Source organism: Pezoporus flaviventris, unplaced genomic scaffold (assembly GCF_033815535.1).
Source record: "Pezoporus flaviventris isolate CSIRO_AGI_PZ_B2104156 unplaced genomic scaffold, CSIRO_AGI_Pfla_v1 ptg000066l, whole genome shotgun sequence".
Lineage (NCBI taxonomy): Eukaryota > Metazoa > Chordata > Aves > Psittaciformes > Psittacidae > Pezoporus > Pezoporus flaviventris.
The window spans coordinates 6,465,305-6,483,123 of NW_026892614.1; the positions used below are offsets into that span (position 1 = coordinate 6,465,305).

The following is a 17,819-nucleotide window of genomic DNA, read 5'->3' on the forward strand; positions in this document are numbered from 1 at the left end:
ATCGTTTTAATTGGCCTACTGCAAACTATCGCCTGACCACAGACTGTGCTTCATTGGTAGTTAATAGAGTAACCACAGAATTTAAAATGCCTGAAGGCAGGACTGACATTTTAGCAAGCATTGTCGGATTAGGCCTCAAAAAGGTCGCAAGAAGAGCCTTGTAAAACAATAAATTCACCGCTTTGCAGTTCTGTAGGTCTTCGCCGTTCGGGCCCCTCCCCTCCCGGACCCTCATTGCACACTGTCCACAGCAACGCTCGATGCCCGAGGCCGGGTCCTCACCCAGCGCAGGGGCTGCCCGCCCGCCTCCCGCGGAGCTGCTGACGTGGTGCCAGGGACCAGGCGCGTTTGGGAGCGGGGACGAGCCGGGGGAGGCTGGCAGAGCTGCGGCCGCAGCAGCCTCCTTCCCTCCCTCATTCCCTTCTTCCCTCCCTCCCTCCCCCGCCGGCCCCGGCTCCCTCCTTCCCGCTCCCGCGCTTCAGCAAGGCGGAGGGAAGGGGGCCCGCGGGGAGAGCCGTGAGGGGAGAGCAGACCAGAGGAGAGGGATGGCGGGGGGCGAGGGGCCGGCGGGCGCGCCCCGGCTGCTGCGGGCACTGTGCCTCGCCGCCGCCTGCCTGCCGCTGGTGCTCGGGAGGGACGCCGGCGCGGCGTGGACCCTGGAGAAGGTGGGTCGCGGTCGCGTCTCTGGGGCTGGCCGCTGCGCTGGGTTGCGGGGGGACGCCTCGCCCAGCCCCGACGGTCCGGCCCTGGGACAACGCGGGCTTCAGCGGCGGGTCACCGGTCAGCGGCCGCCTGCGGGGAGCGCAGGTGGGGAGGGATAACATGGCTTCCTGCCCACCCGGAGCTAATGGCCGCAGGACAAGGCTTCCTGACGGGTTTGTCACATCGGAGGTGAGCTTTGGAGCAGTTAGTGGATTTAAGGGAAAACCCAGAAAGCACAAAAGGAATCAAAATCCCAAATTATATTCTGTGTAGCATTCCGTTATACTCCAGTTTTCAATGTGATTATCTCTTCCAGCAGTGATGCACATCTTGGGAGGAAAAACAAATAGGGATGGTGTTGAAAGCTACTACAAAACTGCTTTGAAAGGATGTAATATTCTGGTATGTCATAGAGACGTACTATATTGGTTTTAATTCAAAGCATTGTGTGAACTAGTGAAAAAAGCAGTCTTGAGGCAATGTTTAATGAAACAGCAGTAAGCACTAAACCCCCCATTCCTCTGTGTAACAGCTCTCAATGGTCAGTATGAAACACTACATAGTTGTTCGTGAAGAACTAAACCACAGGGAACATGGGAGAGTACACAACTGCAAATTGCATTCAATTCAAGGGTTCAGGCATTTCCAAATGGAAAATACACTTCTAGGGCCTATTCCCAGGTGTTTGTGGAAGAGTTGAACTCAAAGTTCAGCCACAGCCGACTAAACTCTGCTAATCCAATGCATCATCCTCTTCCCCAATAGACCAGAGTCCAGGACAGACTAGCAAAATCAAGCTTTCTTCCTGCCTTACCACTCACTTGCCCTTAGTCATTCCCCTTCTTGATTTTATTCACACCCATTCAAATAAGTGTTGTGGTGTTTGGTTGTGGGTTTGTTTTTTTTTAACAGAAATTTTGCCATTATGTTCTATTAATTGTATCTTACTGTATATATAGCTCATGTATAGACTACATATCTATAACACGATATATCTATAGTATGCATAATAAATATCCTATAAGGATAGGCAAGGCTAAATACTTAGTCATACTAGTCAATGTACAAGTGTGTAGCCTCACTGCTCCTTTTGTCAGCCCCCTTGAGCCACACCAGTACACCCTTTAGCTGATTCCATTCCCACTAGTCAATCTACTTGCCAATGACAGAAGTAGCATCATCTAACCGCAGAACCATAGCATCCGTACTCCTCTGCCCACGCAGACACTAACCAAGAACCACTTCCTCTCTCATCAAATTCTTGTCCCTTGACAACTATTGTTCCTTCTCCCTAAAGGGGTGTGCGAGCTGGAAGTTGAAAGCCTTGCACTGTACAGACCTTCCCGTCTTTCTGTCATTGAGGAGGGTCCTAAACTTAAGAGTTCTTAAGAAGCTAACTTCCATTGGCACCAAGCTGAAATACACCAAAACTGACAAGAAGCATGGGCTACCTGCAGAAGTTGAAGTCTTGCTGGTTTATGCAGCTTGGTACAACAGGTTATTGGTAGCCCTGTCATAAATGCATTGCTCTGCCTCTCTGCTGTGGCCATGGAGGAAACAGGGATTGACCAACACTGTAAGGAGTGAGTCACCTACAGATCTGCTTCTCTTTTCTTTTATGACCACTTTCGTAATTCCTTTCAGTTCCCAAATTTGAAAATGCCTCTGTTATTAGAAGTGGGAATTTATTCCTGTCATCTGAAGTGTTTTCATACATTTGTACTTTGATAATCATAATGTGTCTTTGCAAAGTGATTCGATGACCCGAATTACCAGGCACACTCTGTGGTTAGAAGAAAGACAATTCCACATTCTCACTGGGCCCTTCAGTTGTTCAGCTGAAGGCATATTTTCTGAACTTCCTTAATTAAATTGTCCTCCTACATTCTTCTGAAGTACACAGCTTCAGCTTTTCTCTTGTACAGCCTGTTCCTCCTAAACAGAACAGCTTCCTGACAACGTTTTCTCTTGCCTCTGCCTTTTCAACACTGGTGTAAATTCCACTGTATTAAACTTCGGGTCTTTCAAATACACTTTATGCATCTTCTACAAGACAGTTTCCAAACTTGTAGAAGTTCTTCTTTATGTGTCAGACAAAATGCAGTTTTTCTTTAACCCATGTATAAATTCAGTAGCATTAAAAATGTTAACTGCACATCCTAAAATTTGGTGTCCTCAAAGTCTTAAAATACAGCTTGAAAGACTATCTTAAAATTAGCATCATAGAATTCAGTGTCTTTGTGTCTCCTCTCTACTTAATTTCACTAATAAAATGAAGTGGAATTGGAGAAAAGGTCCACTCATAGATAAAGAGGCATGAAAAGGGTAGAATTTAATGTTTACAGTGAAGCTTAGAAAATATTTGTGCTTGTGCCTGCTTTGCTCAGCACACACAAATGAAGTAGCAAAGACGCCAAATAGTGAGGCAGAAGCATTTGTTAACAATATTCATTAGGCAGGGTCATTAAGATAGCAGGTCATTCATTACACAGGGACGCAGAAGCTCTCAAGGTCAGTACACTTTCTGGCCAGGGAGTGAGTTCCAGCAGTCATTTCAGACAAATGTGAAATGAGGTACATGAGCGAGGGAGAATGATTGGGTTTTGTTAACATATACAGTAATGGAGCTAGAGTAAATACATCTGTGAAAATGTCAGCTTGATGCAGCAGAGTCCAAAAGCAAATCAGTTCTTCAACAGTCTGAAGAAAAAAATAGCAAAATGGTAAGTACCATTATCCTACACTATAAACCATGGTGCACTCATGTTCCACTTTCTCTCCTCTTTGTCGTCTCAAAAGAGGATGAGGTAAACAGGGTACACTGAAGGACAGCAATCTGATCAATCATGTAAGGCAGTTCTGATCAAAGAACAAATAAACATTTTTCCAGTGGGAGAGAGGTGTGAAGGAAAGTCTCTATGATAGAAATCAGGAATGGATGGGACTGGAATATCCTATGACAGTGCCTGAAATAGGAATCTATAAAAACAAGAGTGGCTCAGGAAGGTCCTGAGGAGTCAATTGCTAGAGACTGGGTAGATTCAAACTAGGTGCCCAAAGGAACATTTGCGATGTCCTTGATGTTCCCATCTGGCATTCAGCTACCACTCCAGAACACCACAAGGCTCTCACAGGTTCAAGACGTGCACTTGCCAGCCCCAGGAGGATCTCTCAAGTATTCTGGGTCACCTGAAATAGCTCTAAAGGTCTGTGTTTAGGCAGCAGAAAAGAAGCCACTTGAGCGGTAGCCATTACTGGGAGCTGCTGTCACAGGAGAAAAGCTGCCAGTTCTGAGGTTAACCCATGTGTCACAAAGCTGACATAGACCCCAGCTAGCCCCAGATGAGCCACACCATGCTGTGTAGTCACACCAAAACCACCACTGCGGGCAGGGACCACAATGACACAGCTTCACTGCCTCTGGACTGAGCCAGCTTATACATTTCCTTGCAGTCCTGCACCTCATAATGTAGACACCCACTGCATAAAGCTAAATATTAGCACTACTAAAAACAAAGCTTCTGGTGCTTGTCTCAATGGAAACTTCATTTGAAGGTGTCATGGTTTCAGACACGACTGTATGTATGTAGAAGAAAGATATTGGAAAAGAAAAAACCCAGCCACGGGTTGTGTTTTTACAGGTAGGTAAAAATGTTTCCCATGATTTTATCCCAGTAAATCAAAGTAGCAGAATATACCACATTACCATAATTCTGGAGAATACTATGGTTAAAAAGGTCTAGTAATAGTTACAGCAATCTTGGCTTTTTCTCCCTCATACAGTATTCTCACCGACCAAGAATTTTACATGCTGATGCTATCAAAAAAGTTGCTGCAAACACAGATGTTTCTGAAATGTGGGAGAATGATTTGCACCCTATGCTGATAGAAAGATACTCGGGATCACAAGGAAATTATATCGTACGACAGGTAAGGCAACATCTACTATTTATATTCTGGTAGTGCTTTTAGTGACAGCTAAAGGGACAGACACATTCCTTTCATTTGGCAGGACAAACTCTATCATTGCTCAACCCTAACTATTCTATGATTCTAAGTCCAGACTGCATAGAGCCTACATGACACAGCTTGCACTCCAGCTGACATTATTTCCCAGCGCTGCATAGCATGATGGAAAAAAACCCTACGGTCTGTTTTTAAACTTATAAATTAAATACCTGTCATGGTTTAAGCCCAGCCGGCAACCCAGAACCACGCAGCTGCTCGCTCACTCCTCCCCCCACCCCTTCCTCCCCCTGCTCCCGGAGGGATGGGGAGGAGAATTGAAAGAATGTAACTCCCATGGATTGAGATAAGAATAGCCCAGTAACTAAGGTATAACACAAATCACTGCTGCTGCCACCAATGATAATAATGATTAGGGAAATAACAAGGGAAGAGAATTCAACCGCTCACCACCCGCCGACCAATACCCAGCCCGACCCGAGCAGTGATCTAGACCTTCCAGGTAACTGCCCCCAGTTTATATACTGGGCATGACGTGCTGTGGTATGGAATACCTCTTTGGCTAGTTTGGGTCAGGTGTCCTGTCTCTGCTTCCTCCCGGCTTCCCCTCCTCCCTGACAGAGCATGAGACTCAGAAAGTCCTTGGTCAGACTAAACATTACTGAGCAGCAACTGAGAACATCGGTGTTATCAGCATTGTTCCCAGGCTGAAAGTCAAAACCACAGCACGGCACCAGCTACTAAGAAGGAGAAAAATGACTGCTACTGATGAACCCAGGACAATACCGTGCCTCAGGTTTGGTAACCAGAGCACAACACAACTGTTGCCCTTTCCCTCATATAAGCAGCTTTTTGGTCACCAGTTCAAACCCTTTGGGACCATAAAAGGGGATGAAATAAATGACACCCAACCGCCCTTTCTCTGTAGAGATGTACTGTTACACTGCCCTGCAGTGTTGCTTCAGATGTGTGGATCAACACAGAAAGGGACCAAATAGGCCCAAAAGGACACGCAGGTGAAACAATCAAAATGACAAAGTGCAGCAGTGGCCCAAGTACCACTTCAGCTCTGCTGGCCCAAGCACAGTAGTGAGTTTGTGCTGGGGTAAAATATCCAGATTGTGCTTAGCCCCAGGCTTTTACTGCAGCGCATGGTATTTGAGCCACAGGGAGTTACCACACAACCAGGTTGCTGCTCTGCACTCATAGCAGAGGCATCTTCAGGACCATGTCCATGCTGGCTCTGGATTATATTATCTAACCAGGAGACTAAACAGTGGTACAGCTGAATTTGCTAGAAGGCATTCACACCATCTCATTAGCCTTTACCTACCCTCCAGGCAGTGGCTCAACAGCTCCAAGGCAGCCCTAACTACAAGAAGATTATTTGCCACTCTGCAATTGGTAGACTGGAAAAATGCAGCTTTTTTATGCTTTGTGTGCGTGCACACGTCTCTATAGTTTTGTGGTTTCTTTAGTGATACCCTGGAAGGCAGCCAAGTGAACGGGGAAAGAGTAAGAAAAAACAAAAAACTAGCTGAGCCTAGGCTAGAAAACCACAAATCATGTTCAAAATAGGATCATCCTGTTACAGGGTAACAGCATGTACCAAAGTAGGGCCCCACCAGCGGAAAAAAAGAGTTCTCATTGTCAAAGCACTACCGACTTTGAGAGGAATGACATTTCTTTGTCAAGACACAGAAGAAGGGAGAAGACTAGTACCAGTTGTAGCTAGTGGACACTGGGAAATCCATTCAGGCTTCTATATTCCCCATAATCCATCACAGACATCCTTTGCTCTGCCTATAGATAGTCATACAACACTGTAAGAGCTTTTAGAGGGTGACCACAACAAAATAGCAGTTTGTTCTAGCACTAACATTTATGGCAATATTCCCACTGACTTCACCAAGAGCAGGACAAATCTTCAAAGTCAATTTTCTTTTTACCCCTTAGAGGCTTTTCCTAATGTTTATTTAAAGGGAGAGGAATCTGTCTCGAAGCGGTGCTCTAGGGACACATAAAAATAAGTTGCTCAGCAGAGATGACCCTCTAATAAGAATTAGCCAGAACTCTGTACTAAGTATAACTAGGGTTGTTATTAGGGGTATTCTCTTTAGGTAGAACAATACCTAAAATGAATGATCTCTTTTATGTAGTCCCTTATTCTTTACGTAAGCTACATGTACAGGGTTTATTTTTTAAAACATTGTTCTGAAATGCTTAATTCCTTCTTCAATTTACAGGAATCAGACTGTCTTGTACAGCCCTGTAAGCAACTTATGTCACCTGAAAGGCAGATGCCTCATAGAAGCTAAAAAGACTAAAAAGGAAACACCCCCCCCACCCCCCCCAGCCCCTAGAGCAAACAAACAAAAACCCATCGTCTTTCTTATGCTGCTGTGACATCTATGTGTGGTAATTGTCAGATTAGCCACATCAAGTTCTCTGCAGCCCTTTTTGACAATTTAAGGTCACGGCTGAGTTTGGATTTGAAGAAGTAAACATTAATACTGTCCTGGTGGCACCTCAAAAAACACCAGCCTGGAAACTTCAGAGATCAAGATCTAAATGTGTCATATTAACGGGCAATCATTCAAAGCACCTTCAGACTCCAAAAACAAGAGACAAAACGGAGAAATGAAAAGCAGCTAAGCCAGCCACAGGCTAAGGTAGCAAAGATGTTGCTCATTTTGTATAGTGACATTACAGTTTTTGTTGTAAAATTAATCTTTTAAAAATACCATGAACTCACAGAAATAAGCCCAAGTGCCACTGATAACTAAGCACAATTTGTCTGCTACATCTTTCTGAAGCAAGCAATACTAATGTGGTTGTTTATCCTTTTAACTGCAGCATATCAAGCACCGTCTTCAAAGATTACAGGCTGGCTGGGAAATTGAAGAAGATACATTTCAGAAGTACACACCATACGGATATCAAACCTTTTCAAACATTATCAGCACTCTCAGCCCCTCTGCAAAAAGGCACCTGGTTCTAGCCTGCCACTACGACTCAAAGTTCTTTGGACAACAGTGGCAGGACAGAGCGTTTGTAGGAGCAACTGATTCAGCCGTTCCTTGTGCTATGATTTTGGAGCTGGCACGTGCCCTGGATAACCAGCTTCAGCTAATCAAGGTAGTTTGCTTGTTTAATTTTCATTTGGGTTTGTTACAGCAATAGGCCTCAAGGGCACTTCCATGTTCTCTCCCACAGCCTGTGTGCCCAATTCTTTTGATTGCTTTGCTGTAGGAAAACTCCCATTTGACTTCAAGAAGAACAAAACAGAGATCTGTATCTACTCCTTTAGAGTACATCATCATAATAAAACTTATTATGCAAAGGGTGGCTACCTAAAAATTACCTAATATAGTATATAAAAATAACAATTTATACATGAATAATACATGCTTCATAGACTTGGCAAGATAGAATCCCACTTTCTATCTAAAAGGCACAGAACCCTACACTGAGAAGCCCCTGTCATATCCAGTAACAGCTGGGGTCACTGACAAGTATCTTTGCTTTCTTAATCTTGCACTTTTAAAATCTCTCAGTTGTATTCTGTCTTGGGAGACAGATGAACAGGAGAGTTAGACTCATCCCTCCATCCCATAATGATTTCAAGATTTTCTTCTTCTTTTCCTTTATCGATTTGAATAGTTTATTTATGTAACAATACTAACAGTATATTGTCAGTCTGTGTTACCTTTGCTATGAAAATCTGCCTCAAAGTGCTGCCGTTGGCCCGCAAAAGAATCTGATCCTCCTCGCTCTGAAAGATCGAGGATTACAGGTTCGTGAGCGTCATCTAGTGGTTCAGGATTTGCTATTTGGAGCCCTTGTACTCCAATGGAGCTTTCACAGGGAAAGGTCTCTTAAACGCTTTACAAAGTGTCAGGAAGACACTCAGCTCAGGTATGAAGATTACTTGTCGGCAGATGTTTCCAGAAACTGATCTGGTGCCGTCTGACATCAGAATATTTACGAATTAGAAGATTAAGAATATACCAATGTTTTTAATCACAAAACAAAGCACTCCTGTAATACAGATGCTTTCATTTAGGAGCTTTATGTAGAATAAAATTGCCTGATGGCTATTTATGGAACAACCTGCACACTGACTTAAAGACTGGAATTTTTGCAAGTAACATATCATTTTTGATTAAACTGTTTTATCATGTAAGATGACAGCATTTGACAAAAAGGCAATCTAATTACTTTGCACAGGATACCATTTGAACAGTCTGTTAACAAAATATACTTTGGGATCCATCTGCTTAATACATTAACTATGACCTTTCTGCTCAGATCATAGTAGCATAACAGACTTTGTTATGTTTTCAGCGAGATCTATTTATACTTTGACTTGAAGCTGTGATTTTTATCTTGATGTTTCTCCAGTTATATAGAGTAAGTTTAAAAGTAGAGGGCAAAGACAGCTGTTAGTCAGACCTGCGAATGTGTTAAACAGTAATAATAATAATACAAATACTACTTTCTAAAATTAAAATGGCATTAATACACTTTCCTCCATAATGCAAAATGACTGCTATCAAAAGACCCGTGTCCTGTGCGAAGGACAAAGGGCAGCAAAGCACTGCCATTAGAGAAATCCATATATCACTATGAGCATACAATCAATACTGTCTTGCCTGTGTGAGCGACATTTTATAGAAGTTTTCTACTACTGTTTATATTGGATTTGCTCCAGCTAGTTGGGAGTTGTAGCCCATACAGGACATGACTGTTGCCAGTGGCCCCACCTTATTAACCCCATCATGCAATTTCACTTGAAATAGCATTTAATTCATAGACAGTTAAAACATTTATATTAACTGCCAAGCCTACGGTTCCCCAGCCTGTTCATACAGTGGAACCAAACTGTATGGTGGTTAGCCACACTGGAGGTTACTAGGGAACGCTGCCAGTGCAAAGAAAACTTCAGTTAGTAAACAGAGAGAGAAAAAAGGCTCCTTCTACATGGGGAATAAATATCACACAATGTCTCCTTTGTGACCTTAAATACATAAATCATATATTCTCAGTTTTTACTGTTATGATATTTTTGGTTGTTAAAAGGGAAAGGTGTATGCACTCCACTCTCTGTGCTTTGGTTTCAGTGGTTGCGAGTCCCCCTGAAGGAAAAGAAATGGTCATTCTTCTCATGACTGACTGCTCTTTGTCCCTCAAAAAACCATCAGCTCTACAAATCCATAATTCACCTCCACTGATGCACAGCTGCAACAGAGATACTACTCGTTTGGGGCACTAGCAAGGAATAATATTAGCACTTGCATCAGGTGCTGTTGCTTGCATGTCTCATTGGTATTTGAGGTGATGTTCCTGCTTTTGCAGACCTGTCTCAACATCCTCAGCACATGTCTGCTGAAGTCCGAAATAAAGCTTCTAACCAGAATCCAAATGATACCAGACTGCAGAACGTGTCACTGCACTAGATAAAGAATAGTGAGTGATCACTGTCACTCACTATACAGCCATAGGAGGGTTTGCATAGAGTACCTTGAAAATATACTCCTACTGATGTGGCTTATATGACTACAGTATTTGTCCTTTATTTAATGTTCTGGCCAAAGTCAGGTTATGCTACTCTTACTTTCCTCCAACAGACCAGCTCAGCATCAAGACCAGACCTTTCACTTCAGCTCATTTTTTTTGATGGTGAAGAAGCCTTTGTCCAGTGGTCCCCTTCTGATTCCCTTTATGGATCTCAACACTTAGCTCAGAAAATGGTATCTACTCCACATCCACCTGGTTCAACCACCACAAATCAGCTGCAGGGCATAGTAAGTGGCTTTTCAATTCTTGATGGGCAGGAGTAAATTGCTTTTTTTTTTCCAATATTCAGTTAGCAAATGCCCAAATTACCAGCAAACCATGAATGTCACCAAAGTTAAAAGGAAAAAGTAAGCTTGGGGCAATTTTATAAGGCATGTAGAGAGTTGGCAAGAGCTTTTCAGGTGAACCTGCTGAGACCTTTTCCATGCAAGTATGGAGGAGAAGTCATAGAAAAATCAAAATACACAAATTTATTAGAATATAAACTAGGATACCTACCCTTTTAAAGGGATAATTCGAAGTGATTAGGATCCATCTGTGAACAAATCTCTCCTAGATAAGCACTAAGCTACAGCAAGCTGTTTCCCTTTGAGTCCTACTAAAATTCTGGTCATCTGCTCCCTTCTAGTTTCCCTACTCACTGCTGAGACACTTTTCTTCTGTCACTGTGTCTTATGACTCATAAAATGTCTTTCCCTTGACAGACTTTGTTGTTCTCCAGGGAAGAAGCAATTTCCTCTTCTTTCTCCCCACCTACTGTAGTTTTTCTTTTAAAGGGATATAACACACAAACGGCAACCAAAGCAATGCGGTCTGCTTCAGCTTGAAGAACAGCGAAATAGCCAACCTTTTCTTCCTCAGAAAAACAGCAAAATGCATGCGTTTGGAATCAGGTTCTGCTAACGAGTTCTTCTCAGGCATTATGGTAGAAAAGACAGATCTTTGGCCAGAGCTATCAAAGACCTAGTCATAATACAGGAACAAAGACGTCTCTTTGCTGATCTCTGTTAATGGTGGTGCAGTAATATAAAGAATTTTGCTTTAAAGATTCTTTCTTCTGTAGGACCTGCTTGTACTACTGGATTTAATTGGTGCACCAAACCCTGTCTTTCCCAGTTATTTTCCAAACACTAGTCGATGGTTTCAGAGGCTTCAAGCAATTGGTGAGGATTGGGGTATGGGCTTTTGGTGAATTTGAAAGTTTAGTGTGTAGTTTCTGAATGCATTAAGTCCTGTAAATCAGATTTTTAGGTTACTTTTCTGGTTTACAGTTTTAATACTTACATTATGAAATGTTATATTTGGTGCATCTTAAACCTATACAAAGATTTTATTATTTAATTAATAAAATAACTGAGAAAGATTCCCAGACACCTGGAAACCATGAAACAGATTCTGTAACAGATTGACACTCTGAACACTTAGAACTGCTTCACTTCTCTGTTTTAGTTCCTTCTTCTGGAAAATTACAGTATTAGCACCAATGTTGAGGTCTTCTAAGTAATGAACAAATGCAAAAGACAGTTACAAACTCCTTTTTCTTCTTTGATGGAAACAGCTTCCACATGAGAGGAAAAAAAAATAAAATGTGCTAACATGCCTCATATTGTCCAAAAGTTCTAAGTCACTCTCAATGTGAATTACAGAGCAAGAGCTACACAACATGAATCTATTGAAGAACCACCACATGGAAAGGCAGTATTTCCAGCCTACTTTCTATCGAGGCTTGGTTGAAGATGACCACATTCCGTTTCTATTAAGAGGTACTGGAAGCTCTTATATTTTAAAGTGTAAGATCAGTACCAAATGCATAATTTAATAAATGAGCAAGTTCATGTGATCCTATTTTTCAAGCTTATAATGCCCCAAGTATTTCTCATGGCAGATATGTATGCCTTAGCCCCCAACTTTGTGTTCATTCTTTTCCTTCGGGATGCAAAGAAAGGGAAAGCAGTTGGATTACTGCTGCCACCTTGTCAAGCGACAGATCAGTAATTAAAGCACTTGTCCAAATTCAGGAGTGGATTTGATGTCCTTCTCTGTTCAAGCACTCAGCAAAGCATCTTCACAACTAAGGTGTGCTGAGGAAGGGCAGTAGATACAGTGAAGTCTTCTGATTGAAGTTTTCTGCTGTACAAGAGTTGTATTGCCAAAGAAGAGTTAACCAAAAAGGGAGGTTACACTAGTTCTTTGAAAGGGTATCTACCTGGGAAAGGAGGTAGGTATCTTCATATCCAGCCCCTAATTTTGCCATTCCTTATGCTCTGTTAACTACTTAGCAATGTAAAATTGGTGCACAGCTCTGGAAGCAGGCACAAGATCAGCTACACCTCTCTGCTTTTAAGCGAGTGCTCTTTTCATTGAGCTATGGTCACTGTCTCCTGCTCAATGGCTTTTCAACTCTGTGAATCTTCTATTTTTTTCATCAAGACAGGGCTCAAGTCCAACAAAACCAACACTTTTTGAGTAGTTACCCGATTCTGTTGTTAAATGGTGACATATTCATTGGTTTAACAGAACATCTCCAATATGTCTTCTCCAAATTTCACTTTCCTTTTATAGGGGTTCCAGTCCTACATCTGATTCCATCTCCTTTTCCTGCAGTATGGCATACCACAGAGGACACAGAAGAAAACCTTGACAAAACCACTATCGACAATCTCAGCAAAATCCTGCAAGTGTTTGTACTGGAATATCTAAACCTGTGAGGGACAAAATGGCAACAGGTCATTCTCCTATCATCTAAACACACTGTCCATCTTCACATTTGCTATTTAATTGCATTGGAGAGACTAAAGTGAAGAAAAATATAATGATAGCTCTTGCTAGACAGATTATTGATTCAGCTGTTCCTGGCCTGATCTTCTATGTAGCCAAACAAGATAGCATTAAACAAGAATTAGTATCAGCCTGGAAGGAATTTGATCTTTCCATGTTTTACCTCTGAATAAAAAACCCGGAATTTTTCCAGATGGTTATCCCTGTTTTATGTCACATATTAAGATCCAGGAGGGACTGCCTCCTGACTTAAGTGTTAGCTACTTTTCACAAGGTGTGACCCAATTGGAAAGTGCTTAGCAATGGAAATTTATACCACATTATCAAAAGAGGCATAAATCACAGTAAACTAAATTTCTGCTGTGGGTTGAACTAAACCATCCCATCCTGAAATGAGCTGCTACAACTCCTGACACACAGAAGGGTGTTTTAGACCTCTCTGCTGCCTTTCCTTCCCCCACAAGGAGGGCTGCAAGGGCTTCTTGTGTGTGGACAGGCAGCCACCAGCAAACAGAGAAATAACACAAATTGAGTTTTCTCCCTGTTTTTTGTTGGATACTTTTTTATGGAGAAGGGTGGTGGAGAGTGATGCTAAAGGAAGGTATGTGGGGGCTTCCCCCACACCATGCTTTGATTGCAACACAAGAGATATAAACAGAAGAGTAGGTGGTTGTGGGAGCCACTTCCCAGAACACACCATTCATTCACAGTTTGATCTAAAATTAAAAAAAACAATAGCACAAATTTGCTGGTTTTAATACTAGGAAAGTGATCACTTTAAAACTGTATTTGTATGAAACCACAGCTTGTAAAGGTAAAGTGCTGTTTATCAAGAGTAAAAGAAGTATGAGACTCAGAAGCAAGAGGACAGTTTAAGTAAGGACAAGCCACAGGCTGTATCAGAAAAAGATACTCACCAGTTTAACAACCCAGTGCTTTTACATTTCATACTGGAATTATTCAATAAATTTAGTATAACACTCTGCCAAAAATCTAGCCTGGAAGAGGAATCAATAGGAGAAGAGCAGTATTCAAAAGCTCCTACAGAATTATGGTTTCCACTGGTGAGGAAAGGATGAGAGCAGCTGAAAAAGAAAGTTAAGTATCAAGCTGGTAGAGAACAAACTGAGGTAAAACAAGTCAGTATTTTACTGCTCTCAACTTCTTCATCAGAAAGTTCTGTCCCAGGCGGAGAGATTTAGAAAGGAAGTAAGTTAGAGAGTTGTAGGCTTATTAGATTTGGCCTCTATATTACCATTTTCCTAAAGCAAATATATCTGAACTTAAGATAATACTTATGTATTTTAAAGCTGCAATCAAAATATATATTTACAGCAATACAAAGTTGTAAAATTCTACTTGTACAGGACAGCCTGAAAATGAAACCCAATCTGGTTCTGTTGCTCAAGGTGAAAGTTAAGCATTTCATGTTTTCTCATCAGTTCAACATCGTGAGAAGTGTTTCTATTCTGCACATGACTTCTGAAATAGAATACAATGAAAATTCTAAAAACTGGAGAGATGTGTTTATTTTCAGATATTGCTGTACCTCTGTGTAAATACATCAAAGCTATTTGAACTCTTTGCTACCACATTCTCCTCCAGCCCATGAGAAAACATTCTAAACAACTAAATGAAATCTGAAGTCTGAGTACTTGTACTCTGAGCAGTATAAGGTGCCTGCTGCACCCACCTAATTGATGAAAAAAGGTAACAAAATGACTATATACAGAAACACTAATAATGAGTGTGTGTGTGGCTAATTTCACTGCTACAGGTGAATTCTTGTTTTACTTCACACTTTTCAGGGCCTTTGAAAAATGCAGTATGCATTACAGTGTGCACTGCTGGTCTGCTTCTTCAAGAACTTGAAAGTCCATTTACAACAAGCTTCATTAAGATGTGTGGGATCAGAGCGTTGTTATAACTGGGAAAAGTCTCATTAAAAAAGTCTCTATTAGAGTTAGTTGAAACCCTACGTCAATCATGTAGTACACCAAGTTTCCGGCATGTCAGTTTTGTCACCAACATCTCACTGCTTCAGCATGCAGTTCCCTCAAGTTAAGTTTACTCAGTTCACTAAGAAATGAGATACGGGTTGGTGTAACACGATTCAATGGTTCTCAAAACATGAAGAGGCAAAGAGGCTTCTTTCCCTCAGGTTTTGAAGGGGCTTATTTTGTACAGGAAAAGAAGGCCATCTCTTAACCAGATGTGAGCCCTGGAAAGGGTGCCCCCGAGGGGAGAGTCACCATCTTAGCAATTTATATGATCCGTCATTTGTTTAAAAAGTAACTGCTGGAAGGACAGCTTAAATCAGCCCAGTAACCATGTGAATCCAGGAATCTAAGCTCCCAAAAGCACAAGAACCTGAAGTAGTCAGTAAAGGAAAGACATGGTGCAAGGTGGGTTCTCACTGCTACTAGGGCAGGGGAGAACAAGCAGGCAGGAGAATGTCTATGCATTTGATAAAATACCCAGAAAACAAAAAAAGGGACACCAGGACTGGTATATTTTCCACTCTCAGTTTCAACACTGAATATCACAAAGTATATTTCAGATCTGTAGGATCTGAACATACACGTTCAGACAGTCACTTCAGAATTCAGAGACAGGCTTTATGTTGGAGCACCTATCCCTGGATAGTTTCTCTGCCCCTGTGGGATGGTGGCAGCAGGGCATGGAAATCAGCTGAAGGACTTCAATCCAATCATTACCCAAATCAGCAGGATTGCTGTACAGGTTCTTTCCTTGAATAGCACTTGTCACATCTCAGTTGAGGCGGGGGAGGGGGGGAAGAGGGGAAATGAATGAAAAGCATCAATCTACCATCATGAGAGGCTGTCACTTGTCAACAGTCCTCCCAAAGCTGAATGGGGATTTTACCTGGGTAAAGGCAACACAGAACAGAATGAACTCAGGAACCATTATTCAATAGGTAAAGCTGTAAAACTCCCCATACATTAGTTACTTGTATTGTAGTAGGTGGTCTAGCCCCTTTTGTATCAGGGCAGTGAGGTTTTTCACAAGAATCTTATGTCAGGTAATGGTACATGCCCCTCAAATTCTCTAAAGCGTGATGTGTTTACCTACAAGTGTAGTGATCCTGTGGAATCACAGCTGGAATAAGTTAAAGAAGTAACAATGCCAAATCCTCTGGTAGACAGAAATGACAGCCAGTCCTCTTTTATGCTCTAGCTGGGGCAGCATTCCTATCACTAGGAATAAGGATAATATAAATTAGCGATTCTTATTCACCACATTTCCGATAAACATTTAGATTGTGACCACCTAACAGCAAAATACAATTAGAAAAGACAAAATGCAGTAAAAATGCTTTCTGTAGCATTATTACAAGGACCCAAGTCTACCTTGGCAGCAGACCCAGAAAAAGAGTTCTGAAGTTTCACACACCTGCTCACTGAGATTGAAGTATCACCCGAGAGCATCGCTTAAACAATCATATATAAAAATATAACTATAAAATCTTGTACACAAATTACCACTTTTTCCTTGTCATTTAAAGATGACACTGATTTTATTTTCCTCGTATAAAAGGAGACATTTTACTCTGCATTGATTTAACAAATATTCTTAATATATTCATAACAATAGAGCAGCTAAAAAGCTGTTCTAATCTCTAAAAGAATCTTTATCGTCTGCACATATGATATATATTGTAAACAATCACTCCAAAAAATAGTTTTGCTAAAATGATTATATTGCACTCAGAATTCTGAAATTCTCATTCTCCCTTTTCATCTTAAATCACGGATCAGCTTCATTTTTTCATAAAATGGAGCTTTAATTTTCTACTAAAAACGAGTAGGCATGCAACCAGTATAATACAATGTACTTAAAATGTCAGAAAAAGGGTGTTTGGTTATGAAACTGGAGTAAGGAACAATTCTCAGATAGGCCACATGAGTAGTATATTGTAAACATTCTGCTGGCTCTAAGGTGTCACAGATGCTGTAGAATGCAGTCTAGTTCAGCACCCAAGAGGTACAGAGAATCTGTTCAAGTGTTCTGTACTTCAGCAAATTTCCATGCAGCAATGGCACGTGGAATAGGCTACACACACATAAAGACAGAGCAATGAAACAAAGGTGATTACTCAGCTAATACTGACCTTATAGAAACAGGACCAACTGTTTTAAGTTCACTGTAATCCTTAAATGCAAGCTTTCCAGGTCATTACATTTTCTAACACGGTAATGAAACTCTTACTCCTGCTGCAAATGAAGTACAGAACTAGATTCCCTACTCGTAGCTTACATGGACTGTATACCAGTGGCAGTCTGGACACTACCCTCAGCCTCAAACATCCCAGCAAGATACCATCATGCAGAATGTCACCTTACTTTGCTTATGAAAGTGACACCCTCCTCTGTGCACTGGAGCAAGAAACACAGGTAATGGAGGGGGGGAAAAAGAAAAAAGGAAAAAAAAAAGAAAGAGGAAAACAACGTCCTTATGCAGAAAAATAAAACCTCAGCCAGTGTGAAGAGGCCACAGATCTTTAAAATTCAAATGAAGGCTGTTTTCTCAACTCAGTTCTATGAAAGATTTCTGCATCAAACCCATTATCTTCAGGTAACATAATTTCTTTGGAGTCCCTGAGATACTACAGCTCTCGGACAAATGGAGAGACTGACTTATTATACAGATTAACAAGGTGGAAGCCAATATATAGCACCCTGAGTTGCAGATGAAACAACAGGAATGGGTAACCCACTCCTCAACAGCCAAGAGATGCTGAAGAAAGTGCAGAGGAGAAATTGGCTAGGGAA

At 41.6% G+C, this 17,819-nt stretch overlaps 1 protein-coding gene across 1 annotated transcript; it reads left to right on the forward strand.

Moving 5' to 3' along the window:
* Positions 1-245: 245 nt before the first annotated feature.
* Positions 246-13,218, forward strand: QPCT (glutaminyl-peptide cyclotransferase). The gene is made up of 7 exons (XM_061471086.1): positions 246-665; positions 4,486-4,632; positions 7,525-7,806; positions 10,299-10,475; positions 11,312-11,411; positions 11,895-12,011; positions 12,811-13,218. Exons 1-7 carry the CDS (start codon positions 261-263, stop codon positions 12,954-12,956), a joined length of 1,374 nt encoding a protein of 457 aa, XP_061327070.1. The 5' UTR covers positions 246-260; the 3' UTR covers positions 12,957-13,218.
* The last annotated feature ends 4,601 nt before the right edge of the window (positions 13,219-17,819 follow it).

Bases quoted from the DNA above. Each gene is read 5' to 3' on its own strand.
- QPCT (XM_061471086.1), top strand. From the start codon at position 261: ATGCCCGAGGCCGGGTCCTCACCCAGCGCAGGGGCTGCCCGCCCGCCT. The intron at 666-4,485 runs GTGGGTCGCGGT...TCCCTCATACAG, and splicing joins CGGCGTGGACCCTGGAGAAG to TATTCTCACCGACCAAGAAT. The intron at 12,012-12,810 runs GTACTGGAAGCT...TTCCTTTTATAG, and splicing joins CATTCCGTTTCTATTAAGAG to GGGTTCCAGTCCTACATCTG.